The sequence below is a fragment of the Lepisosteus oculatus genome, chromosome 1 (assembly GCF_040954835.1).
Source record: "Lepisosteus oculatus isolate fLepOcu1 chromosome 1, fLepOcu1.hap2, whole genome shotgun sequence".
In the NCBI taxonomy this organism is placed as follows: Eukaryota; Metazoa; Chordata; class Actinopteri; order Semionotiformes; family Lepisosteidae; genus Lepisosteus; species Lepisosteus oculatus.
This window is the reverse complement of record NC_090696.1, coordinates 40,599,840-40,626,805: the sequence shown is the minus strand read 5'-3', so window position 1 is coordinate 40,626,805 and position 26,966 is coordinate 40,599,840. Positions and strand designations below refer to the sequence as shown.

Here is a 26,966-nt window from a genome sequence, read left to right as displayed (position 1 = left end):
ACTGGGAAGCAAAATGAGCAAATTTAAAGCTTGAGTCTATCATAGCATTACAGCAAATAAAATTCAATTGGCTGAAGCACCCACTGAAATAGCTTTGTTTAAATAAAGCACAGGGAAGCTATTTTGTACAAACGGCAGTGTTTTATTTCATAATTACAAATGTCAGATATGGTACAACAACCAGTGATAGAACTTGTACAAGAAATACACTTACTGCAGTGGTTGAAAGACAAGACTGTACAACTACAAAATCGGTCACCTTGCATTAATAAAGGCGGCATCCAATATTTCTGATATGTTGGCACTGTAATATAATTTACAAACAAGAAACCTGAAGATTACTACCGATACATGCTTGATTAGTAAAACATTTTAAAACAGGCATTAAAATGCACTTTGTGCAGACATTCAAACTGTTAAAAGTATTTCCTTACCAGCAAAATTCTGGGAAACTGAATACGGTTAGATTAGTCCCTCTGATAAAGGTTTTTTTTTTAGAAAAAAGGTTTGATAATTGGTACATGGTTAAAGGCCAAAGTCTGTCTTAAATGTCCCATTTAAAATAGTGGAATGAGCCATCACAGACTCTCCTTCAATTCTTGGTTTGACGTTATTGGTAACATCTGCAACACTTCTATTTTGATGCCCTGTTACAAAAGCCCACAATGCAACAAAACTATCATTTGATTCCTGCTGTTCTTTGGGGGAGCCCAAACGTTTCTACATAACCCTTACTTTGACACTGGGTTTCTCAATGATTAAGAATGGATGCTTTTAGCAGCTTACCACAGTACATTTTCTTTGTCTGGAGTCTGACCATACTTTTTCTTGCCTTGTCTTCCCAGTCTGTCTAGAATGCTTTGCATTCTGTACCTATGCTTTACCAATTGTTCTTTATAAATCACCACACTTTACTCCTCTTTTACTATGGTATGCCACAATAAGGACTGAGAAGGGAGAAGCATAGAACTGCATGAAAAAGTGCAAAACAGTTTTATGACACTTTGATTGACTATGAAGGAAACACAAGAAGTAACCAAAAGCTACTTCTGATCGTAAAACAATTGCAAATTAGGATTACGACATCACAAAAAGGGTGTTCACATGACAGTTGTCCGTGAGACTGGGTGTTGATAAGAAAGTACTGTGCCCCAGTTCAACTTTGGGCTCCCCCATAAAGGAGAACATTCAAGAATTACCATACAATGCTCTTTTTAAAAACACAGTTACTCACAATGTTGGACAAGTCTTAAATCCGTAAAGCTCTAAGGAACAAGTGTGTTAAAGTAAAGTTTCAATTCTTGTTTTCTTCTGTATTCTAACATTACTGACCAACATATAGTGTAGTAGTCTTAATTATCACAGAAAATATGTTGAAACCTTTTTTACCATTCTATTTTCTTTCAGTACTGTTCAGGACACTAGATTTTCTGCTCTATAATAATTTTTAGGAAAGCAAAATAATACCAAAAATGCTACAGAAATACAGTTATATGGGCAAAGAAATGTTACTATTTTTAATGTGCCCCTTGCTTTTTGTCTATGAACCTGTTGGTCAGAATGTTCATCATATTGAGGATATTGTTACAAATAAGCTATGTCCAGCCTTGGAGTCTGGGCTCCATGAACACAAACTGCAAGTTCAATTTTAAGAAACAATAAAATAAAAAAAATACTGAAACCAGGAACAATATTGCCCCCCATAAAAATAAACACAAATTCAGTTCCAGTATCGCCAACTACTACCCACAACCACAGAATCAATAGTTTTATATTCAATAAATTTCCAAATCACTGCTGTAAGAGGAGTAAAGGGGAAGGATTTGGAAAATTCATTGGTGATAACAAGTACAATTAACTTGTTCCAAATTAAATTGTAGTAATAGCCCATAATGTCTTGCAAACTTAACACTGAAATAAATGAATCAATAAGGCTTTATTTTGTCACTCCAGTGAATAAGTAAATATAATAAGGTTGTGGTTTCTTGTACAGCTAGTCCAGTATCAACATAATGCATGAAAAAAAGAGACAGCTACTAAATGCGTGCAAACATGGCTTCTATCATGTAAAGAAAGATTGTCACCAATTTTCACAGCATTAAAATGATTAACAAACGATATCTGTTGGCTAAAGGAGTAAGCTAAAAGGTGTCTGTAGCTGATTTATGGAAAACTGAATTCCATCATTTGGTCCGTTCAGCAAAAAAACACACACTTAAGCCAAGTAATGTTCTAATGCAAGAACTTCAGTCACACTTTCAACACTGTCATTCATTTTGAAGAAACTTTTATGACACTGAAAAGTGCCAGTAAAAGTTAATTCTTCAAACGGAAATGTCATGTTTGAAAAATGCACGGCAGAAACACACACACACACACAGAATACTTGTTGGTGGAGGCAAAATGCTTCTGGACAATAAAAAGAACTGATCGTATAATAATATACTGTTATATACCGAATCCTGACCACAAGCCTTTCAATCAAAACTGCAAGCCCTGCAAACTTTTTGTTTGAAATTCCTCTGCCCCCCCATGGAGGATTAATTAGTTTTACATAGGCAGAAGTCCAGATTTAAAAAAATAGAGAAAAAAGAACTCTTCAACTGAAGAAACAACACAAAATATTAAGGATGTAAAGCAGTTTATGACATTGAAAAAGAGGATTTATTGGACTCTCTTGTACTAAGAAATAAAGATTTCAACAAAGGCATTCTTCCTTTAATGCAGGCAACAGCCCAAAAGCCACCCGAGTGATACACGCTGTTTACAAGCCTAGTTGGGTTCTTAAAGAAAGGAAGCTGCATTTGTAAGATTGGTTATATATATATATTTTACAGACACATTAAGGAAATACAAATTTACTACAAAATTATAGCCAGACATATGTAATGAAGAGGTAACACCCAGTTCCATTTTCAAATGGAATCACGTTGGGGCCTCCTGAGTGGCTCAATATTTAAGCCTCTTGCCAGGAGCAGCCCCACGGCATGGAGCCTGGGTCATGTCACTAGCAGTCAGTGACTGAGATTCCCCAGGCGATGTTGCACAACCGAAAGAGTACCAGCGAGGGGAGGCTGTGAGTTTTTTGGGAAAAGGACATTCTTGAGTCTCGACCAACAAAGCGACCCAAGAGGCCTATTGGATGACTGTGGTGAGGGACACGTCTCTCCTCAAGTCAGTGCTCACCTTCCAGTAAGGGGGCTGTGTTGTCTGTGGCTTCTTAAAAAAATTATCCTCATAGCCCTTTTCTGTCTAGTCAAAATAAGAGTAATTTAAATATCCTGTGTTTTAAAAGCAGAGCAGATGTCGATTATAGTATGGTTTACTGTAAAACAGGTGGTAGTAAGATCATTATCAGCTTTTAATTAATAACAATTGCTTACAATTATATAGTGCTTTTCTGGACACTCCACTCAAAGCGCTTTACAGGTAATGGGGACTCTCCTCCACCACCACCAATGTGCAGCATCAACCTAGATGATGGGACGGCAGCCATAGTGTGTCAGTATGCTCACCACACACCAGCTATCAATGGGGAGGAGAGCAGAGTAATAAAGCCAATTTATAGATGGGGATTATTTTAAGGCCATGATTGGTAAGGGCCAATGGGAAATTTGGCCAGGACGCCAGGGTTACACCCCTACTCTTTTCAAAAAACGCCCTGGGATTCTTTTGCTTCCAGAATGTATTTTAGTTTGAAATTTAACATGCAAATGAACTGTAAGGACCTTTCTTTTTGATATCATTGAGAATGCACTCTCACAAACAAAAGAACATTAATAATGCCACGTTCCTTCTAGGCCAGTGCAAGACAGGACAGCAGCAATGGTGGATAGCTTGGGTTGCAAAGGAGTGACACGCCTTTGAAACCTCTGACCTATTACTGAAGACCTACATTTTTTTAATTCTATATTGTTGATATACACTCATGAAGAAATACAGACTGCATTAAAAACCCATGAGGAAGCTGCATAATTTTCACCTCCTTCAGCCTTCACATGACTTGGCCTAGTTTATAAAAAAGAAAATGAAGAATGGATGAAGACACTCATTCATTTTCTATGACAAGTATTTATAGAGTGTTGTGAAAACTCAGATTACTTCAAGGTCAGTCCCCCTTTATTTTATATTCTTTAAGGCACGGGTACACCAAGGTAACTCATTGACAGTGACATGGAGATTGCTAGGCACCATGAAATCCCTAAAGTTTTCCCAGTCTCCAGGCAAGAGTTTGGAATGTTATTCATTGGCTTGAGACCACTGCATACATATAGTATATGATAGCCTATTTATATAATTTGTAGAGTTAGGAAGATGTACTGTAGTCTTCTGTTGTCTATGTCATTCAGACACATACATGACAAGCATGAATCTCCCTAGAATATTTCTATCATGCAAGTCTCTCAATGGTAGAAAAAATGTACAAGACCTAATAACTATCTTACTAAAACAGCAAATGTTGACAAATGGCCTAGTAGGTCCAGGATAATGTTTGAGTCATTGTTACAGATTTTAATAATGGGTATGGGCCAAGAATGGAATGTTTCCATATTGTAACAGTAGGTTACTTCAACTAACTGGTAAGGTGTGCTTCTTTGGAAAAGGAAAAAAGGTGTACAGTTCAATTGACGATATAAGCCTTTACCATGCCAAAGCTGAAGCAACTGCAGTACAAAATCTTTTTTAAGCAGCTGGGCTATTTTAAATCACAAAAGACGGACCATTCTGACACAGCTTTAAAAAGCATAAGGTACCCTCATCCACTTTCTCAAGCCATAAAATGACAATTGTGTTTTTATACGTACCTTACAGATTTCTTACATAGGATGAAATACCTTTTCAGAAAGAGGTTCTACAGCTCAAGAAAAAAAAAAGATGTGCTAATACTATAAGTTGGCCAAAAAAAAGAATAAAACATTAGACATGGAACCCTATGCTATATTAAAAATAAAAGGTAACACTAGTACAGATACCAATAACTGTGCTTCTTTAAAAAAATCTTTAAATACATATTTTCATATTCATTCAAAGAAAAAATATGTATGCATTCAAGTGGTACTTATATGGCTTTTTGTACAATACAACCTTTAGTGAAAATATACATCTAGACATAATTCAAGTACAAATGTACAAAATTTTTAAACTCATACATTTTTCTTTCATTATAATACACTTTTAATACAATTCATAAATACAGTAAAACATTCATTTTGTTAAGATTGCGATGTTTTGGCTGTCAGAGTGGTTTAAATTCTGTACGGCTCCTCTTCGTCATCGCTGTAGCCACTCTTAAAACAAACCTAAGCAAAGGAAAACAAATTATTCCAAACACTCTAGAAAAGCAGACGCAGGCTGAAAATAATTCCAAACTAAGACTAAACCTAATCGCATATTACCAACTTGAAGGTTGTCTTCTATTTGTTACTACGCATTAGAGATAATCAACTACTGATTTTGAAATCGGGGCAAATGTTTTCATAAAAATCAAGCCTTTAATGTTTTAGGCCATAACTGTACCTTAGCATTGTAATGTATCGTAAACATCAAACCTTTTTAAGACCTAAAGTATGTTTATTTAAAGTTTAAGTCAGGCTTGGTGTTCAGAACACTAGTTTTTAGGCCCTTTATAGACTAAGAGAATATGGAATCATTACACTGGTCTTACTGTAGCATTTCCATGGACTTGAACAACACATGAACGTTGTCAAGAACAACACTCAATCGCTTTTGTTTCATTTTTTTTGGCCAACAGAAACAGGTCTGAGCAGGTCTGTTGAAAGGTTAAGTGGGGCTTAAAGAAGCTTATCTACACATTCTGCTGCCTTTGCAAAATGAGATTCTTTGTGTGATGGTAGAGTCAGGAAAATGGGAGCGAAGAAGTGTATATAGAGTATACTGTACATGTGTATAAAACACCCATCTTTCTCTTTGGTTAACTCACAGATGTTAAACAGTGAACTAGGTTTTCTGAATTTGGGTAAAATAGTGGGACAAATGATTCAGGAAATGACACCACCGTACTGTTGTAATTAACAAAACACATTTTCTGATCAGTGGAATATGACGATTTATTATTTTTCACAATCAATGTTTGCCATACTATTCAAGCTCATGCCAAATTTCTACTTGGCCGTAATTGTGAAATAAACAGGAGCTCCTCATCCAATATATACAGCTACTACCATGGTTTAAATTTGGGAAAATTGGAGAGGAAATCTCTGTGCAGCAAACACTGTTTTATCAAAACACTAAACACAGAAAAGTGGTGTCAAGTGCTAAGACCAAAATCTCTAAAAATATAATTGGCGCAGGAGCCATTCAGATGAATAACACAAAACAGACAGCATTGGAGCGAATGTTGTTGCCCCTTTGGATATTTGGCAGGGAGAGACTCTAGGGCTGGGATTACATTAACTTTGGGTGGAAGTACACGTTGCCTGGTAACAAGGGACATGAACTGGCGGGCTAAAGGCAGTGAGCAGTACGGCATTCACACCAGAATTCCCCGACAGCCAAAGAGAAACACTTTGTCTGAATTGGGAAACACTGCATTTTCCACAAAGTTAATCAGATTGTTTCAGGAGTGGTTCTCACACTGGTGTGTTTTCAAGTACCAGTAACCTCACACTGCAATATTGCCCATTTGCCGTTTTGTACTATGTCTTAGCAAAAGCCATGCATAAAAACTTTATGTTTTGTTTGACTATGCCTGCCTTTGGCTTAAGGTATAAGATAAGGAACAAAATATTCTTTTCTATGGTGTAATTCATTTTAGAGAGACTTTGACTTTAAATATTGTACTAGTGGAATAACTTTCTTTCCCAAATAGTATTTACAAAACGTGGTATGTAGCTAATAGAGAGAGTCTAATACCAAAAAAAATTGGTAAACTTTTTGTAAACCTGAAGTTTTAAAACTAACAAACAAACTAATAATAACTCTACCCACTCTAAACCACTCCTCAGGTGGATATTCTTACCTCTTAGAAGTCATGTAGTTCTACAACACAGGATTTCATATAGGCCACTGAAATTAACAGGAGAAGACGCTTGCCATCCCTCTAAGCACCGGCAGTATTATTGATTACTGACAGTGTTACAGCTCAAGATGTCCTGGCTTACCTCTCTACTGAAGAGTCTGTAAAAGAAACCTCTCTTTGGCGGCGGATTCGGCCTATTTACATCTAAATCCGGACACAGTGTCCCATCTGCCTCATACACGTTAATTTCTTTGAAGCATTCCATCTCGATCATCTGGAATGGAAAACACCCAACTGAATGAAAAAGATGCAAAGACGGATCCGCTCCCTTCTAAAAGGATTTCAAAACAATGGGTTATCTGTGGCTTTCGGAAACTGCGACATTCCAGGTACATGCATTTTGTATTTACCTTTGTCTCAGCTACAACATATCATAAGAGCAGAAACTAATGTATTTTTCCTTAACAAAGAGTATGTTTCCACTGCTGAATGATTTTCTTTTGATCCGAGACTTGAGTGACTGTACTGGCAAGTTTGATATTCCACCATCCAAATCCGGCCTCTTTACTCTAACTTGCAAGATTTCTACACTGCTAGAAATCATTTTCTCATAACCCTGTATTTCCATGTAACATTCCAATTTGCTCTGGTCGACTTAGTTCCCATCTTGTGTAATGCCTCCAAATTAGCAGAAAAAAGGATTCTGTAACAGCGATGCTCTATGGGAGATTAAATTGGGTAGAGCATTAAGACTGAAAACACAAGTCACATCTTCACCCAAAGGGCTGTGGGAGTATGGAACAAGCTACTCAGCCATGTTAAAGCTGACAGCCAGGCTTGTTTCAAATCACAGCTGACACTGTGATTAGACCCATAACCTTTGTCTAATAGTACAGCTGTTAACACAAGGGGCATGTTTTGTATTTGCCTTTAAGCCGTATTACCTCATTCTGCCAGGGGATGGAGACGCTGCCTGTAACAAACTTGTGATAGAAATCATCATCTGTAGGATCCAGATTAACTCCTTTAACTGTGGAGAACTGTTCAATATCCAGGACATCTTTGCAATAGACTGCTCGAGGCTGTGGGAAGGAAAGGACAAAATAAAATCAGCAAGCAGGTTTCAATGGCCATTCGTTGTGAATCACAGATGTGCTGTATCCCAATGGCTATAGCTGGCAGGTCAAAGAGCCAACATTCTAATCCCTTCAATAAGAAGCTGCTTTTAGCCAGAGCTACTCCACCCAGTCAGAGGGAAGAGAGAGCCATCTGCTGGCTGGTTGTGCAGACTACAGGACAAACTATGCCACGACTTTGACATGATTTTAAATCCCAAAGATAATGTAGCTCCTGTACAACTAAAGCTTCACAAGTACAAGCACAAGAGCAGTCACTTATACAAGACAGTGCTCCACACAAGCCTTCAGGAAGACAAACATTAAATTTCTTAGTTTAGTCACAGATGGTTGTTATAATAATTTGCTTAAGGGTAAACAGATCAGTCATACTGTATTTCCACTGGCAATTCTAGATGGACTGTAATGAAAAGTCAAAAGCAAAAAAATGAATTTACAAAGCTGTGCACTGACTTCTCTGGATCAATCTAGTGTGTTCCTAATGTGCCAAACCCCCACCTCCCACCTCCCGAAAAAAAAAAAAAAAACATTTCTCTACTCACGTCAGGAATAAAAGGAGGATCCAACATGTTGGCTTCTAGTCGCTTGAAGTTGATGTTTTTAAATATGCGATGCTGCTTCACTTCTGCCCCTCCTCCTCCCTGACAACCCAGTCTTTCTTTGGGGTCTTTAGCAAGCAGCTGTGAAAATGGAAAAGTTTAGATTGGACATTATAAAACTCTCAGTTCAGAAGTCACGAGTTTCTGCTCAATAGGCCTTTAATTTAGATCCTTCGGCCTTCAGCTTGGTAGAACAACAGGATTTAAACTGCAAAGGGCCTAAATACACAGGAGACCTGATGACATCCTTTGCCATTTTTTGTGTACACTATGTTAGATTTCAAAAATGTGAATATGTTTTTTTTCCTACTCTGGATTGAACATTCATCCACCCTGGGGTGGATATTTCTTGAATTACAGTGCTTTGCAAAAGTATTCAGAGCATTGTACAGATTTCACATTCTGTTGTTTTTAAGCTTACATTCATAACACTTTGAAGTAGCAATTTATATTGGCTACATATGCAAGCTACACCACACATTCAAAGCAAAAAAAGTACATATTTTAAAATTCACAAAAATATTAATCAGACACCACTGAAAGGGTCTGGATACTTTTGCGAGGCACTAAATTTTGGATTGTTGCAATCTACTTGCATTCATCTATACTTAAATGTATAACAGTGGTCTTTCATAAAAATGGTATTAAGAGCATGGAAAAGGTCAAAATAGTTTTCATGATGTTACATCACCTGCTTGTTTGATCTCTTCTGTATTTGTTGTTACACAACACCTTACATAAAGAGAAGTTGTAACAAAGAGCCTGTACTGAGATATGATTTAAAATATTGTGGCTACCTGCTGACCTTACTATTTTTTTCTTTGTGCAATGATCCTAATAAAGATCTGGCAAATAGAAATCTCAAGATCAGTTTCAATGGGTAGAACGTTTCACTGATGTTAAATAGAGCAATTTCATTATCTAACCGCTTCGTCCAAATCAGGGTTGCGGGGGAAGCTGGATCGTATCCCAGCAAGCAACGGGTGCAAGGCAGGGTATCTCCTGGACCAGCCGCCAGTCCATCACAAGGCAAACATGCACAAACTCACGTCAGGACCAGTTTTCCCAGAAGCCAATTAACCTACCAGCATGTCTTTGGAATATGTGTGGAAACTGGAGATGAATATGGGGAGGACATACAAACTCCACACAGATAGCACCCTGGGTCCAGAATTGACCCCAGGGCCCTAGCATGGCCAGGCAACAATGCTAACTACTGACTGTGCCACAGTGCCACCCTTGACATTTAACTAAAATGTGAAAAAACAAGCTGATCTGTGATTCTACCCAAAGTGCATCAGTGCAATCATCTATACTTCAGAGGGCCTGGCCCTAGTAAGGGGTTACTTACTGGAGTTTCTGGAATTAAACTGCACCCACTGCCATTACTGGCACACTGGCATTTCTTATACAATGTAAGGAAAAAAGTGATTAAGGAGAGGGCACTCAGGGAGCTACTGGCATCCCCACGCTAAGCTATGGTCCCAGTAAACTTCAGAGCTAAAGAAAGGCCTGCAGTGCTGCACAGGGACCAGAAGGAAGGAGGCTAGCTGAGGCCAAGCTGTAGCAAGTCACATGTGCCAACAGTGAGGTAGTGTATCACGCACTGTGGCAACGTGGGTAAAACTCTGCTACGCCATGCCAGCACGGACGTGTGCCCTCACCGCTCTGCAGATGTCCTTGGCCTCCTCGGAGAACTTCTCCGAATACTCCTCTGGGTCCTCGCGCACCCGCCGGTCCACCTCCTCCCGCTTGACCCGCTCCTTGCGCCGGCGGAACGGAGACTGGCCCTGGATCATCTCGAAAATCAGGCAGCCCAGCCCCCACCAGTCCGGACTGAACGTGTAGCTCTCATTCTGGATCACCTCGGGAGCTGACGGGCAGGAAAAAAAGTTTGGGGGGCATTCCGTGAAAACGGACCCCACAACGGAGGGAACTCTTTAAGACTCGCGGAACGATTAAATTACAAAGGAGGGGTCTGAGGCTCTAGGGAATGTTACTATTTCGCAGATACTGAAGTTTGTGTTTTCACAAACACAGATATCATCTCCTTTGCCATGTCCCCACACTCAATCCACAGACAAGAATGGCCAGCTGCTGCCCGGTGATGTCTCATGATCCTCAGTGCACACCAGCACATTCCAGACGGATTGCTTGTGGCCACTAGGTGGCAGTGTACTATACAATGAAATCCTTTAGGAACAATACCCCAATTTAAAGCTAAACTACAGACAAGGTAAAGTGGGTGTATTCTGTACATTTGGACTGTGACATCAGTTCATTGCCTTTTTCAGTTCCTGAAAAGAAAGTTCAAAGCCAAATGTGTATTTGCATGTTGTGTTCAAGTCAGCTATACCTATGTATACTTTTGTGTGTCCTAATACTAATACTATAATTAACACTCCATGTGGACAGTTACTTGTTGTATGGGCTATATAAACAACACAACACAGACCAGATACCAGCATGTGGAGCATGAAAATATTTAACCCGAAGAGTACTTCTTTGTGTTATTGGGCAGTGGTTAATATTAACATGTGTGCCCAGTGAACTTATTCCAGAGGTGCTGGACTGGATTTGGACCTGGCAAACAGCAGGCCTGAGCACAGCCTACACCTATACTCTGGAATGACACTGGAGTAACACCTGCCACCTCAAGACAAAAACTGTGTTCTGTTGAAAGCTTCAGAGATTATATTGATGTTGTTAAAGTTGAAACAATGGATCAAACACACACCTGAAGTTTTTATCTGTAAAAAGCTAATCTCAATGCAGTGAGTTTATCATCAATCCCGAGATGTCAGTTCCTTAATTTGGCATCGGTTGCTATCTACTGTACATCATGATGTTAACCCAAACCTCAGTGGGCCTTTCTTCTCTGGTCTCTAACCCATACCATACTCCACAAACAGGGCAGAATGGCACCAGAGTCACTACTGACAGGGCAGAGTGCTGATATGGGGTGTCCAGCTTCTTTTCTCGTGAGCAGCAGGGCTCATATCCCAAGAAGAGCCAGTTATAAAGAAGCCAAATAAACCCATTTTTGGCAGGTGGGAGGAAACGAGAATACTCAGAGAAAACCTTGTGCAAGCAAAAGTTGTGGTTGTGGTTTCCAGACTGAAATGCTGCCTAGGCCCAGAATCAAACAGGAAGCTATGAGGCAGCAGCCAGCACCACCTGCCAACCTTTCTCCATTTTACACACCCTTTATTAACACCGACTGGAACACAGAACCAGGATTTATCTGAATTGAGCACCCTTGTCCAGTATCTTTGGGGTTGTCCTTGATATGGAAAAGGCCGGAAAACACTGATTAACAGTGAGGACATTTCCGGGTGCATACACTGTGTACCAACAGGTCTGAGTCACCTGACGTAATCAGACTCATGGGTGTTCTGGAATCATCCAGCGTATTTGTGAAGGTGAAATCAATGTTTAACTAGTCTCTGCTGAGTTGTTCAATCAAGTCTAGGCTACCCCCAGGCTTTTCCAGTAAGCAGACCATGCTGTTGTTGTCTGGTGATGGTCACTGGGTAGATTACTTGCGAATTTCATTTATCCACACTCCCAGCACTCCCAGAACTCGTTCGTGCCTGGTACGCATTCACACAGTGTCCCTCCTTGTACAGATTCAAAGGCACATTTACTTCTTTTGGCATTCCAAACTTGGATGGTAACGAGCAAAAATCAGATCTCTCTAAAAGCGCTAATATTTTCTAAACAGTGGCGGCTCTGGTGGTTCAGTGTTTGAGGTGCATGTAAGGTGCTTATTCTTACCATGCTGTACAGGGGTATAAGCGTAAACATATAACTTTAGACCTAAGACCTAATAGAACCAAAATATGATTAACAGTCACAGATCTTCAAATGAATATTTTACTTACCCATATAACCTACAGTCCCCACCCTCCCTCGTATCGTTTCTCCTTCTGGGATTTGGACGGCTAAACCCAGGTCTGAAATACGGATATGTCCTATGGAAAAAAACGGGGACTGAGAATTAAGCCTTCACTGGAAAACAGTTTACAGTTAACTAAAAAAAGAACAGAAAAACTATCACATCAGGACTTACTGTACAGCTGAATACATTTAAAGCAATCCTACAAAATGTAGTGAATCAGACACTTCAAACGAAATTAAGTTATTTCAAGTGATTATGTAAAGGCCTGTGGGATCTGATATTTAAATTCCAGTCAATTTTCTTTACATACAGTATATACAGTACACACTCAAAGTATGAGCTTGTAAGATAATATCTCTTCTTAGATCAGGACGGCTACACTTCAGCTGCATTTTATCTTTACATTTCCTGCTTTTCTGTTCTTTAAACTCTTTTAAGTGTGCCAAATCTTTTTTTCAGGAGTTCTGGCATTAGTAAGTTCTGCTACAGCTTTATTTTTTGGGTAACCATCATTATGTGTGAACAATGCTGTTGCATTTCAGTACAATATTTAGCACCAAGATCTGAAGAAGTGGAAATGCATAAACTACAACTTAAAGTGAAACTGTATATCCCTCTATCCATCCATTTTCGAACTTCTTTTCCAGTTCAGGGTCACAGGGGAGCAGGAGTTTATCCCAGCAAGCAATGGGAGCAAGGCTGGAGAGCACCAGTCCATCACAGGACACACACAGACACAAACACACACTCACACCTACAGTAGGCTTGGTTTTCACAGAAGCCAATTAACGTATCAGTATGTATTTTTTTTCCCACTGTGGAAGGAAACTGGAAGACCCGGAGGAAAGAAATTGTATATAAAACAAAAAACTGAAATTGCTCCAAAAACCACGTAAAAGTTTTCTTTCAGCTTCTAGCTTACAACTGTCCTAGGCATATTTTTAAATAATTTGCAGTGACTTACCACGATCATCTAAAAGAATATTTTCCGGCTTCAAATCCCTGTAGAGATGAAAATGTAAGTACTCAGGTTAAAAATAATACAATCTGGCCAATGACTGCAAAGCCTAAAGCCATTCCTGAACAAAGCCAAATTAAACTAAGACCGATACTGTGTTTAAACAGCTGAAATAAAAAGTTTTATTAAAATTAACAATGGCATTTCAGACTTATTTTCTGTTTTTTCATGTTATTTGAAGTTATTTGGCAGGGCTTTTTTCATAACCTTCTGCACATTGGGTAAATACTTCCCATGTCATGATTTATTTTAAATTTGCATATCCAAATAAGAAAGTTCATTGTTTTTTTTCCTGAAACTAAATTTTGAAAAAAATGTTCCTTGACAATTTTTCACCTGAATTTATATTTACTAAGATCTTCACTTTTTATTTAGTGCAAAAACTGAAAACTGTCCTGGAAGAAGTATCATTCAAGAATGTTGCAGTACATTTTAATGTAATAAGAATAAACCACACCTTTACAGTTATCACATTCATTGTTTTATAGCCTGCATACCTGATTTGAGACACTCATCTTAGACTCAAGACATCCACTCCAATTCTTTTAAATCAGAAAAAGTGAAGAAAAGCGTGTTTTGTGCACAAAGCCTTTCATTTCCTATCTAAAGTACTCCAGCTCATCAAAAAGCAAATCAATTTAATGACTGTAAAGTGACTGTACAGTGCCAGTATTAACAAGGTTATCCACTGGGTGTGCTGTTGAGCCACATGATATCATTCAGTTCATGACAGAAAATAAGATTAGGTAGGTAGTTCTAATGTTTGGCTAAACAAAGTGTACTGAGTTTCTTATTGTTCATTTTTCAATTGAAGAAGACTGAGATTAAAGCGTAATTTGTTTAAAAATCAACTTTGTTTTGGTCTCTAGGCTTTGAGGGAAGTGACCCAAACAGCCCATCTTCAGAACATCTGAAGAGAAATTCATTTTAAATGTTCATTTTAAAATTGAAACAAAGCACCAAAACAAAAAAAAAACAACAACAAAATAACTCCGGATTCGGAGTATATTTTGATTCATGGGTGATATCAGGGGTGGCCACAGAACCTTTCATTCAGAACAATTTTACCACTGCTTCATCAAGATATTGAGCAGTTTAGAATTTGCAAGCCAGAAAAAGTTTTGATTGATAACAAATGGCAAACAGAAAAATGGCAAACGATTCACGTGATTTTTTATTACAGCTGTCATTTTTTTCTTTCCCCTTTATTATTAAAGAAGTTAGCAGTTAGCTACTGTATAACACAAAGCCTAAAATCTCATATATTCAAATATGTTCTACTGAACTAATACAAATAATATTCTAATAATATAAATATTGTACTAATGTATCTATACATTCATACAGCAAACTAGATAAGACTTATTACATTATCTTTCATTGCAGTTCAGCTTTTATGAGCTGTAAGTTCTTGAACAGCAGAAGAACATTTTTGCATTCAGGCCAAGTTAAAACAATATTAATGGCTTTCCTTCTAAGCTTTATTAGCACAGACACAGAAAAAAAATACTAAAACACATTACTTTTTGTGAGAAAGAAACAGTCTTCAATTCACTCTGATGAGAATTTTCCAAAATCGTCAAAATTCACAACCACTCAAGGTGAACTTTACGTGAGCAAATGATCATATGAAATACAGTAATCCCCTGCTATACGTGAATTTACCTTATGCGGTTTTGAGTATCAGCACAGAATTAGTTGTATATCGTTTCGCCTTGCACGAATCTGAACTTTGGAGTATTTGCAAGGTCGAGAATCAGCCCTGAGCTGCGATGTGTGCTGGTGTGAGATTTATTTTCTCAAGAGGAGGAGAGAGCAGCCACAAGGTTTGATCTTTCTTTCTCAGTCAGCCATCTTTGCGGGTGGACATGCAATTTATTAACGCAATTTCTATTAATATGGCTCTTTTGCGTATGAGAAAGGGTGAAGAGTCCAGTGTTGCTAAGTGATCTATTGATGAGTTTATAAGAAAAAAAATGTATTTTGATAAATGCATGTGCAAGTGATCACATTATTTCTGTCTTCTCTTGCTACTGTATACCCCAAAGCTCTAGAATTCTATGCCCAAGAATATCAAAGAATCACCTGTCACTTTCCCTGGTTGCTTTCAAATCCAGACACAAAAGATTCTTCTTCGGAAAGTCTTTTTTTTTTAAAATTGATGACTGTGTTTGCCCTTTTGCATTTTCTACTGCATTCTAAACCTTTATTTTTAATTGTACTTAATTCTGTTACCTCTTCTGCTAGTTTGTTTTCTTAACATAAAGTGTTTTATGAAGCTACTTTTAAAGGGACTATATAAAATGAAGATTATTATTACTATTAAGTTACATGAAGGACTAGGTAACAGATTTGTTGTTAGTTTATTTTAAATTAATCCAGAAATCATACAATAAAGAAAAGTGAGGAAGGTAATAGAAAGCACAAAAGAAGTTGTTCTTTTGGAGCAACAATATCACTCATACATGCCAAGTGTCCTGATCTACAGTACATGGGTGCCATCACAGCAATAAATACAAGGATTACGTCAGGAACTGTATAACTAAGAATTTCCTAAATATATTGTGTTCTTCTTTACTCTGATGTTACGATTTTACTTTCTGATAGGTGAAGATAATGTTTGAGAGATTTTAACATTTTGAGTCATGACTTCAGTTGCCCTAACCCTATTTCCCCATTAGGTCTTAAATTTACCAGCTGCAAGGGATGACTGTTGAAGCTAATGCATCACCTTACAATAATGAAATTTGTTTTAATTGGAAAATGTGTTCCTTATCCTCAGCATCATGTATTCCTCACTACACAGCCATAAAGCTGAAAGGCCACTTTTTGCACTGCAGCGTGAACATTTATTAGGATCAATCATTACAAAATCAGCTAAATAGTGTTTCTAAAACATTTGCCCAGCAGTGTACTGTCTGTATGCACACATACACCAACATCCATATGTAGCTTGACAAGAAGCAGAAGACTGACCACTGCAATCGCTGAGAAAAGAGGGCTCCATACCTGTACACTATCCGTTCTCGGTGAAGGTCCTCCAGCCCACAGCAGATCTCAGCCGCATAGAAGATGGCCCTCTGTTCGTCAAAGCCCGAGTTTCCCATGTTGTAAATATGGAATTTCAAGTCTCCACCATTCATTATCGTTAATACTAAACAAAGGGCATCCTTGGTCTCATAGGCGTAGGCTAAACTAACCTGAGGAAACGAGAGGGGGAAAACACAATTGAAGTATTGGAAGTCTTTTCCGTCTATTCACGTCAGCAGTAATATTCCTCTGCTATTTGCTTACTAAACAGAACTATAAGATAACTAAGGGGCGATACTGTCAACGTGGGAATAACACTCATCTAAAGAAGTCAAAGTTGAGAGCAACTTGTGAAAGGCTCCGACTCCGACATTAAAACAGTGTTTCCTTGCACACCTCTGGAATTTGAAAGATACGTGCTTTTTAATAGTGTGCTGTCTGATCTTTAAGCTAGAGTTCAAAAGCTTTAAAGGCTGACTGCGCTTTGAAGGACTTTTGTTTATGTCAGGTTCGCTGTTAAATTCAGCACCTCTGCACCGTACACTGCTGTGCTTTTGCTAATCTACTGTGTTTCTCACAGGCACTTGCCATAGTTCCTGTGGTTAGCAGCGAGTGTGGGGCTCTGTGCACTCAGTCTGATTAGAACTCCGGAGGAGAGATAAGTCAAACCTAACTGCACAGGACTGAGGAGTTGCACACAGGGATGGATCTCCCAGGGGTTTTATTCATGTTCCTTTTCTTCCATTGTTGCCCTTTTCTGGGAATTTATCTTGTTTCAATTCACTTTTAATGTGATTTCATTTTTCCAGTGGCTCAAACTGGTGTGATTTTAACTTATTTAATTATGAAGTACTTAAAGGCCATATTAAGCACAAAAATGCAACATCATTTAATGTCCAGACTGTTTCTCCAGGTAAACTGTCTCTGTCAATTCACATTCCTATAATGGTAGCACATGTGTTTTTTTCTTCCAGAGCCTTGTTTAAATGTTCGAATAATGAACTTCAGCTCCATATGACTTCAAATTACCTTCTATAGGAAGAAGGCTGTGTTGTGAACAATAATCAACTAAGATTAACTAAAATGCAGTTTGCTTAGAGGTAGATTTATAAGACAGCAGAATTTAAGTACTGGCACCTCTTGCCCAAATTCAACCACAATCTTCACTATACCTTGTTAAATGAGTCAGATTTTAATAACTTTTGAAAGAATATTATCGATCAGTCAGCATAATTTAATAAGCGATATTTGAGAGGGATCCATACTGCTGCAATTTTAAGTTTGCTTGGAAGGGTCTGTAATTGTACAAGAATGCACACATGTTGCTTCAAGTAAGCATGATTATGGGAGTCTGTGTAAATTATTATTTCCAACTAGCTTTGTAAATATTAGACGAAACATACAGTACAGAACGTAGATCTACTTTTTTGTAACCAATTGTTTTTTTCAGCACAGTTTCAGGCTGTGTACTGTTGATTCTTTGGTTAATTTAAAATTGGTGGTTTGTAAAAGGCTATAAAAATTAGAATGGCTAAGAGGAAAACTACTACTCTTATTACATTAATGTTTTAATGCAGGATGTGTGGGTTAAAAAAATGACCGTCCACAACTAGAGCTTATACATCCAATAGCTAGCTTTTATCTTTTGTCATGAGCTTTTGTCATTATGATTTTATCCCTTTACTAATAATCCACTTCTGCATCCTAATTAAGAGCCATCTACTAATTTCAAATTCTACTTTTTAGTTTTCTATCTCCGTTTCTTTAATTAACGAAAGAGATTAAAATGAATCTTGCTATTAGCCAGCAGTGCCAACTTTAAGCTGGAAAGGAAATAAGACAGAAATGCCCGTTAGGATCAGCACCAGCCCGTTAGTTCAAGATTTCTTTTACTTGTGAACTGCGGTGCAATTGCTTTCACACTCAGGGACATCAAAGAGGAGTCTCTCCAGAGTCCCCTTAATCAAGCCGAGGTCACCTTTTCAAGTAAAGCCTGGTTTGCTTATTCTGTGCACGCTCTGATCCAAAACAAACATTTCTGACATTTCACACCTGCCAAACTGATCCATATCTAGGTGCCAACTGAACTCTGATCCAAGTAATCCTCTCCATATGAACTATGCGGCATAAAAGCCTTCTTCAGTGTCTGTGTCTGTAAATGTGTAATATTATAGGCTTGTTTCACTTTCCTTATATAGTCTATACAGCTACTGCTTCATACAGAGTTACCAGCTTCATGCTTGTGTCTAGAAAATGCTGTCAGGGAAGGCAGTTGGTCTGCCCCAAAGTGAACTCGACTGGTACTGTGGCCATTCAATGTCTCATTCTTATTGCACAGGCCAGCAGCCACCTGATGAAGAGCTTCTAGATAAAGTGCATAAGGCTGACTCGGCTGTCTCTCTTGAGCTGAACTCTATTTGGTATACCACAGATCGCAAAATATTTCAGACCTGCCCGGGACCTTATTGTTCTTTCCTTGTTTCTTGATTTTTCTATTAAGCCACATATGCTTCTTTAAATTTGCCCTTCAAGTATTAAGTCTATTTTGTGGTTTATGTTAGTTAAAAGCAACAAATAATTACAAGTTCGCTCCTTTTACATTGGGTTAATAAAAACCAATGTCTCTAACGGAGAGTAAAAATGTCTTTGAAATTTCCCAACTGGGCTTTATCTGGAAGAGATAAAGGTTTTTCTTGCGCCATCCAAATTAAACAGCCTTACAAATCTGGAGTGCTACTTTCTGTTTAGCTTCAGAGAAAGCAACAATAAATGGGTCCTAATACTATCTCAAAATATCTTACTTAAAAAAAGACATCAAACTAAACAGACTCCAAAAAAGGAGCTTCAAAAATAATTATGTTTAGATTCTCATACCGAATTTATCTTACACAGTAGAAAAACATTCCAGATAATATCTTTGTTTTCTGCGGACTATTACATAAAATACTTTTAAAGGTCAATAGACTGGAGTACTACTTGGCCAGTCTGCCAAACTACAGTGTACAGTATATGCTATGACATTCTAAGGAATCCAGTCTGCTTTCAGCAAAATGGAGGTACACTCCTGCATACATTTTCTAAGGATAAAAGAGTGCTGTGAATTAATGCACATAAGACCCAGAGGTTGCAGTCATGAAAATGCCCACAATATCATCACAGCAGAGAGTAATGATTGTCTTCACCACTCATCCCAGTGAAAAAATCTGTAAACTGACTTTTTTTTAAGTTAACAAGCAGGGCGTAATGGATCATTTCTGGTAGAAGAAGAATAAAACAACTGTACAATGGCAGCTGACTCCCAGTGAAAAGCAGAAGGTTGACCAATGAAAATGAAAGGGACTGTAGTTGGAAAAGAAAATAACAATAGCAAGAGAGATCCAAACAATTATCTATGCCCATACAAGCCCAGTTATCCAAATCATGGACGTGCAAAGCAATGATGTGTGTCCCTAACTCTTTCAGAGCCTAAAACAGGATTCGTTAAATTCAAGGGTATTTCTTGTGGGCAACAGAAGCGGCATTCTTTGGAGGGACCTTACTTTCCATACACGTTTTTAATGCTATGATTACTCATTAGAATTCCTCACTTGATAGGAATGTAAGAAATGAGGTAATTTTGCAAAGAATGGGAGTCAGGACAGTGAAAAGCTTCCTTTCCCTCATTTGCATTTGCCTATAACTGCAGTAGGTTCTGTATTGAGAAATGAGAGATGCGGGATGGATGTGTACAAAGACACTGTTTAATCTTGTGGCACATACTGTTCTGGACCAGACTGCCGTGTTCACTACAATGAGCCCGGTGGAGTCTGTTCTGGGAGATTTTGCTGAAGGGGATGGATAACAATTGAGGAATAAATGAGGTAGGACCAGCCAAATTGCCCATGTTTTGGGATCTTTTTAACTTGAATGGGTTCCGATTATAAAGCAAAAAAGCATTTCCAAAATATAAAGAAAACGTCAACAGTACAGTACATGTCTGAGTTAAGGCTATTTTCTGAAACTGCTGAAAACCTATGCCAGTCATCACTGAGAAAGATTTTGTGTTTAATTTTTTAACCTCCCACCCCTACTCAACTGACAGAAATTCAAATGTGGGAAATGTAGTATTGCTTTCTGAAGTGTTGCTAAGGAGTGCCAAGGATCACAGCCTTACAGCAACATTGTTTTCCGACCTCCTGGTGAGCATATTTTATACATATCATCTGATAAGATTTTATAACAGAACATTAACAGACTGATTTCTTTTTCTCACCATAATCTCTGGGGCTTATTTTCTTAGCAAAAAAAACCAAACACATATAACACGACCAAGTGGATGTTAACAACTGATGCGCAAAGAAATGTTAACACAGTCACATTGCTTCAGAAAATCTTCAAAATGTGATGTTATTTTTTTTTTCACATTTGGAAACGGTGATACTTTTTTTCTTTTACTCACTCAACTTGGAATGGGCATATCTTGATTAATTTAGCTTGCCATTACACATCCTGTACCAGCCCAAGGGGATAATGGCTGTGAAGGCACTCCATCAAAATGTCAATCTTTACACTATATACAGGACAGTACTGATGGAGAAACAAAATGTCCCCAACAGCCAACACTACAAGCTCACATTCATATACAGTGCCTTTGAAAGTATTCACTCCCATTCCACTGAAGTCCCATTGGGCTGAATCACAAAAAAATGTATAGGATTCTAAAGGTAAAATTAGTTTAAAATAATAATAGAATATAAAAGAGAAAAATCAAAAAGTAAAATATATTATTTGCACAAGTCTTTAACCCCTTTGCCAAGGTTAATTTGCAAAAATTACTTTTAACAAGTCTCAGTTACTTGACTGACCTCTCTGTACAATAGTAGTTCACATGATGTCGGGCTACATACAACTATCAAGCAAAGATTCAATCATGAAGACCAAGGAGTTTTATACAATCCACGTATTTTAGTTCTGGATTTTTCTTTCCTATTTTTGATGACATTCAGATTCTTTCACTCATGAAAATATTCAGTTTGAGCATCCAGGTTTTGAGAAAAAGCATTAATTTTAATAAAATGTCTTCATCTGCAGTTTAACAACATGGGACACATGGAATGGTGAATACTTTTGTAAGGCATTACAACCCCAGGAGTGTGCAGCAGCACAACAATCTTAATAACCTGTCCAGCTCAAGCATAGCCAAATTCAGCAAAGCTCAGTCAATTTTGTACTGTTGTCATTAGACACGAGTCATAGCTGTCAAACAACAAAAGCTCAAACTAGAACAGAGAATCAGCCCATCAGTCAATTTCTGTTCTAACTGAAGAATTAATCTACCCAAATTGTTGCATCATAGGACTGTGTGGGCTTAATTTGTAAGACAGACATACCCAAAGGATGTTCAAAAGACTGAAAGTGAGCCAAAAGATAGGAACATTTGACAGGGATGAGAAAAGTATCCGTTTTAATTTAAAAAGAAATAAGAATGTATGAGACAGACGAAAGCTAAATAATGACAGTGATAACTCGTCTTTAAAATGTTTTCTTGTAAAAAATTTAGAATACCTTGTAATGGCAATCAATGTAGGCCAGTCAATTTTTATCTAAAGCATGGAGAAAGAGAAGGACACCACACATTCCTCCAAAACATGTGCCTTTGTCAAACCATCCACTCTCACACCGTGATTAAAACTCACATTAAGCTGGGTGCCAGCTGGAAGACAAGACATAAATAACCCTTATTGCCAGTATAACACACTATCAGGGGAACAGTAAGAGGGGTCCCATCTGATTTCAGCCCTCATAACCATAGTGGCACCAGGCCAATTGTGTGCCACCTCTCCCCACAATAGCAGAGCCTGGATCTAACCACAACCTCCATTCGTAACTCAGGACAAAATCTTTTACCTTCTGAGATTTTCCAAAACCATGATGGGCTATCACTTTTTAAAATTCAAGACTGAAATTTTCACAATGACCTCAAACTCCCAGTCTGCGAATGTTCAAAGCTTTAAACACGGAGACACACTGCCACACATTAACGTGGTTGAGAACTACTAATTGACGTGCTGGAGGAAAACTATCTCTTCCTGAGGATTAACATATTGCTAATCGCTGGAGGTGAGACAAAGCCTAAATAATGGTCTCACCAAAGATGGGCATGAATTCTCCTGGCCTTAAATTAGCAATTTACAGCACCTTTAGCTACAAAACTCAACAACAATCCTGGTTTGCAGTACTTGACTTCTTTGGCTAATGCTATTTGGTCGGGGTTGCTAGGATACACAGCTGTTGCAATGCATGAAGTACCATATTGAGAGGAATGGCTTATACCAGTAGCTGCACGTATACTGTAGCTTTTGACTGTTTACAAGCTGAACTGTTAAATTCCTGTGGAAAAAACGTACTTAACATTCATAAATTTAAAAATTAGTATCATGGTGTCAAGGTGTTTAAAAATAAAAAAATGGAAGTAATATTAGTGATTTAACATATTTTGAAAAGCATGTAACCATGTAATGCACATACTGTATATGCATGAACTATAAGCATTTAGATTATGGTTCACACATATATTTGCATTATATTGTTTATTTAGAAGCAATAACTAAACTAAAATAAATAATTTTCTGTTAAGAACTATTTATCAAATTACATACATGCATACCAAAATGATTAAATTACTTAAATTAAAACATGCTTCAAATAATGACTAGCCTTTCAATTGATGAAAACAGTCTATTCTTAGATTTGTTCTGTGAACACATGATACATCTATGGTAGTCGGGTTTCTTGTAAAAAAAACAAGGTATCTCAAAGAACACTTGCAGGTGTGTACATGACACTTCTGAAATAAAGTGTTTAAAGTTTCATTTTTCACAAAATGGTACCTTTCTTTTATTGTTACAAAATGCATGATACAATGTTACTACTTTTAAAATAATATTACAAAAACGCCCATTACATAAAACCCCAATACCTAGTTTATGCACATTTTGGACTGATTACTTTTCCTATACCGGTACTCCAGTTATCTTTCTTATTTTCTATATAATTTCAAAATTAATGCCCTGATTTTGCCAGTTCTCAACATGATTTTCAGACCAAAACGTACAACATTACATTCCACATATCCGGAAAAGTGTGAAATAAAAAAGGAAGTACTTACTACAAATCTACTGTTCACTTTTTCTAAAATGCGTTTTTCGTTTAATGCCATTGCTTCACCTTTTCTCTTCTTTACTCTTTTCTTTTCCAGCTTTTTACAGGCGTACATTTTACCAGTGGCTCGGACTTGGCAAGCACAAACCTGGAAAACAGGGAAAAGAGATGAACAAACACCTCATTGCAAGAGGTAAGACACTGTAATCACAATGACGAAAGGAATGTAGGAGAAAGTGTCATAATACGAACTGCTCTAACACCAATCCTACGGAAGCTTATTAGCGCCGCGGAGTGAAAAAAAACTTGTTTATACGAGAAAATTATTCGTTTAAATACAATAGTTAATTTGTGAACAATGTTGCCTACTATATAAATTATTTGTATTGCAGTGTACTGTATATCCAATAATATTGTCCCGTGCAAAGTAGCATTGACTTTTAACAGTAGAATATCGTCACACTACTCTTTTTGAAAAAAAAAATAATAAAGGAGAACGTGTTCTGTTTTTTGTATACATGAAGTAACACACCGTGTCAGTAAACAAGTTTTTTTTCTTGTTTGTGGCGATCATAAACTTCCGTACAATCCATTTTTTAAATGTAGATTTTTTCCTACGAACATAGACGCAAAATAAATTGTCAGCTGATTAATGCTATAAATTGCTCTAATACAACACTTTTGTAAGTCCAGTAACATTTACAACTTAAATGCTTAAATAAAATGCACCAATTAGGAGGAGGCATGCAAAACATTCGTTCGAAATGTAATATAATATTTGTGTTTAGAGAAACCGCTAGACACCTTACTCACCTCTCCAAATCCACCCTTTCCCAGGACTCTGTAATGTCTGAAGGTATTTTTGGTTACAGGTTGCCTGTTTGAAAATACATATGAGGAACATAACTATTGTGAATAACAGTTCCCACTGAGTGAAATAAGCAAAAATCAAAGACAAAGTTGTGACATTACACACACATTTTATATGTAGAGGTGAATTATTTTTTTCATCCCCAAATTCCCTTGCTTGGGTCTGTTGCTTTTAGGCAAATCATATTTCAAAACTGTGTCAGAAAATGTTTGCTATGGCACACATGAGTGTCAGAAACTCCTGGCTTCTAATCAAAAGAAGACCAATGCAGATGTCTAAGTATGTTGTGATTTGGAAATGTCCAGAGTTCTAAAGGACAGGACTCATAAGCATATTTCCACTGTGGTCTGAGGGCAGGTTTCTGGAAGTGAAAGACTTTAACTGAACTAACCCAAAGTACATCTAGTGTGTTTTTTTTTTAACTGTGTTAGCCACTGGCTTTGGAATCTTTAGCCTGTAAAAAAGCTAAATGTATGTTAGGACAAAACTGTTTCAAGTACAAATGAAGAAAGAAAAAAGTAACATTAAAATAACATATAGATGCATAAATCTTATTTTAAGCAGACAAACCAAAATAAAAAGTTATTTAAAAAAATGTATTTACATGGAACTATAAAGTGAGAATTAATTTAATTTATATCTTTAAAGCATTTGAAATGGCTTGAATCGCCTTATAAAAATATTTATGACTGTATTTAAAAACAGCCCTGTTTGGAGTGAAACCATGGTTTCCACAAAGTTAACAATCCCACAGTTATGGAATATTTTCATGATCTACAGATCAAAAGTAGTTGGTAGAATATACTAAATAATACAGAGCCAAATCTGAGAGTTCAATTAATTTGAACAAATACTGATTTACACAATTTACAGATCTTCCTCCATTGCCGTACTGCTACTTTCTGCTTTAGACTTCAACAGAAACACAGTCAGAAGTAAACTGAAGAAAAAGCCTCCACAATTAAAATAAACCGACATGACAAGACAACTGTTCCATGGACCTGGTACTGGCTGCAATGTAAAGAAAATGCTCATTGAGTATAACCTGAATAAAGCTTAGAGGATTCTTCTAGGACTGATCAGAAGAAATGTATGATTTAAATTCAGGCAGGGGTGCACAAAAACATCCTTAATGTAGAAAGTTACTGTATATCTAGACTGACTTGGATGTAATTTGCTGCATCACAGTTGTTTCTTGCCACATGTTCAAAGGTGTATTATTGCGATATTTCACTCTTTAAGTACTTACCTCTCCAACCACTTCCATTGTACGAAACGTGAAAAATACATGCTATCTTGAAATTGAGAAAAGGGGGCTCCACTGAGATATTCGTGAACAATTCTGGAAAAACAAAGCAACACAAACAAGAAAGTTAAATAAATAAATTCAAATGAAGTGCAGCGCAGACTATAAGATGTCACACTTACACTATAGTTACAAATAGAGCGTTATTAAACTACAGGAATATCGGGAATAAGCCGAGCGTATCAACCAATAATTAAAATAAAATAAGCATAACCCTCAACTTGTAAAGATTTTGCCAAGAATATACCCCAGTGGTTGGTATAATTAGAGGCACCTGAATTCTCTGGCACAGCTTTGGTGAAAAGAGTAATAATTCAGACACACAAATATCTATTAACAATGATAGTACACAGAGCAAACTACAAACAACATAAACATAAAACTCACAAGTTACACTACAGTATGTGCAAATTTACTAACAAGGCATCCCAGAGGCCTATGTCATGGCCTCCCATAAAAACCCCAGACTGCTACCGAGTATTTAACTCTAATGTAAGGTGTACAGAGGCCAAAAGAAGAGAAAGCTGCCTTCTAAACTAAACAGAATATGATGTAGGGTTAAATCTCTATATATAAATCCAGATGCTACAAAGTGAATGGGAGACCTATCTCCCTATTCTAAAAATCTATCCGTGAACCAGGAGAGTCTGTTTTTAACAGAGGGATTCTCTAAACAGGAAATCAGAGTTTCCAGAAACTCAGAACAGAATGGCAAGCCCTCTTAATAAGGTTCAAATACATGAATCTTGTCATTCTGGATGTGTCCTCAAGTGTTTCTCTCTCTCTTGTCATCCCCCTCCTTGTTTCTCTGTACCTGGGTCTTTTATGCTGTGTTCCTAGATTGTTGACAACAGTCTTAATCATTTATCAAGAATTTAATTCTTCCTGGCCAAATTTTCCATTTGTCTTTACCAGTCTTGGCCTCCCAATAATCCCCATCTATGAAGTGGCTTCATCACTCTGCTCTCCTCCCCACTGACAGCTGA

General features: G+C 37.5%; 1 protein-coding gene across 1 annotated transcript in view; it reads right to left on the bottom strand.

Moving 5' to 3' along the window:
• Window positions 1-121: 121 nt before the first annotated feature.
• The window catches only part of LOC102696762 (G protein-coupled receptor kinase 6), a 100,696-nt gene continuing 73,851 nt past the window's right edge, over window positions 122-26,966 (bottom strand). Inside the window, exons 6-16 of the mRNA XM_015345036.2 lie at window positions 25,924-26,016; window positions 24,617-24,680; window positions 23,811-23,951; window positions 16,643-16,833; window positions 13,580-13,617; window positions 12,599-12,688; window positions 10,379-10,587; window positions 8,658-8,795; window positions 7,924-8,061; window positions 7,122-7,253; window positions 122-5,300 (exon numbers count right to left, since the gene is read on the bottom strand). Coding sequence (XP_015200522.1) covers window positions 5,247-5,300; window positions 7,122-7,253; window positions 7,924-8,061; window positions 8,658-8,795; window positions 10,379-10,587; window positions 12,599-12,688; window positions 13,580-13,617; window positions 16,643-16,833; window positions 23,811-23,951; window positions 24,617-24,680; window positions 25,924-26,016 — 1,288 coding nt within the window. The 3' untranslated portion in view covers window positions 122-5,246. The remainder of the gene's footprint in view (window positions 5,301-7,121; window positions 7,254-7,923; window positions 8,062-8,657; window positions 8,796-10,378; window positions 10,588-12,598; window positions 12,689-13,579; window positions 13,618-16,642; window positions 16,834-23,810; window positions 23,952-24,616; window positions 24,681-25,923; window positions 26,017-26,966) is intronic.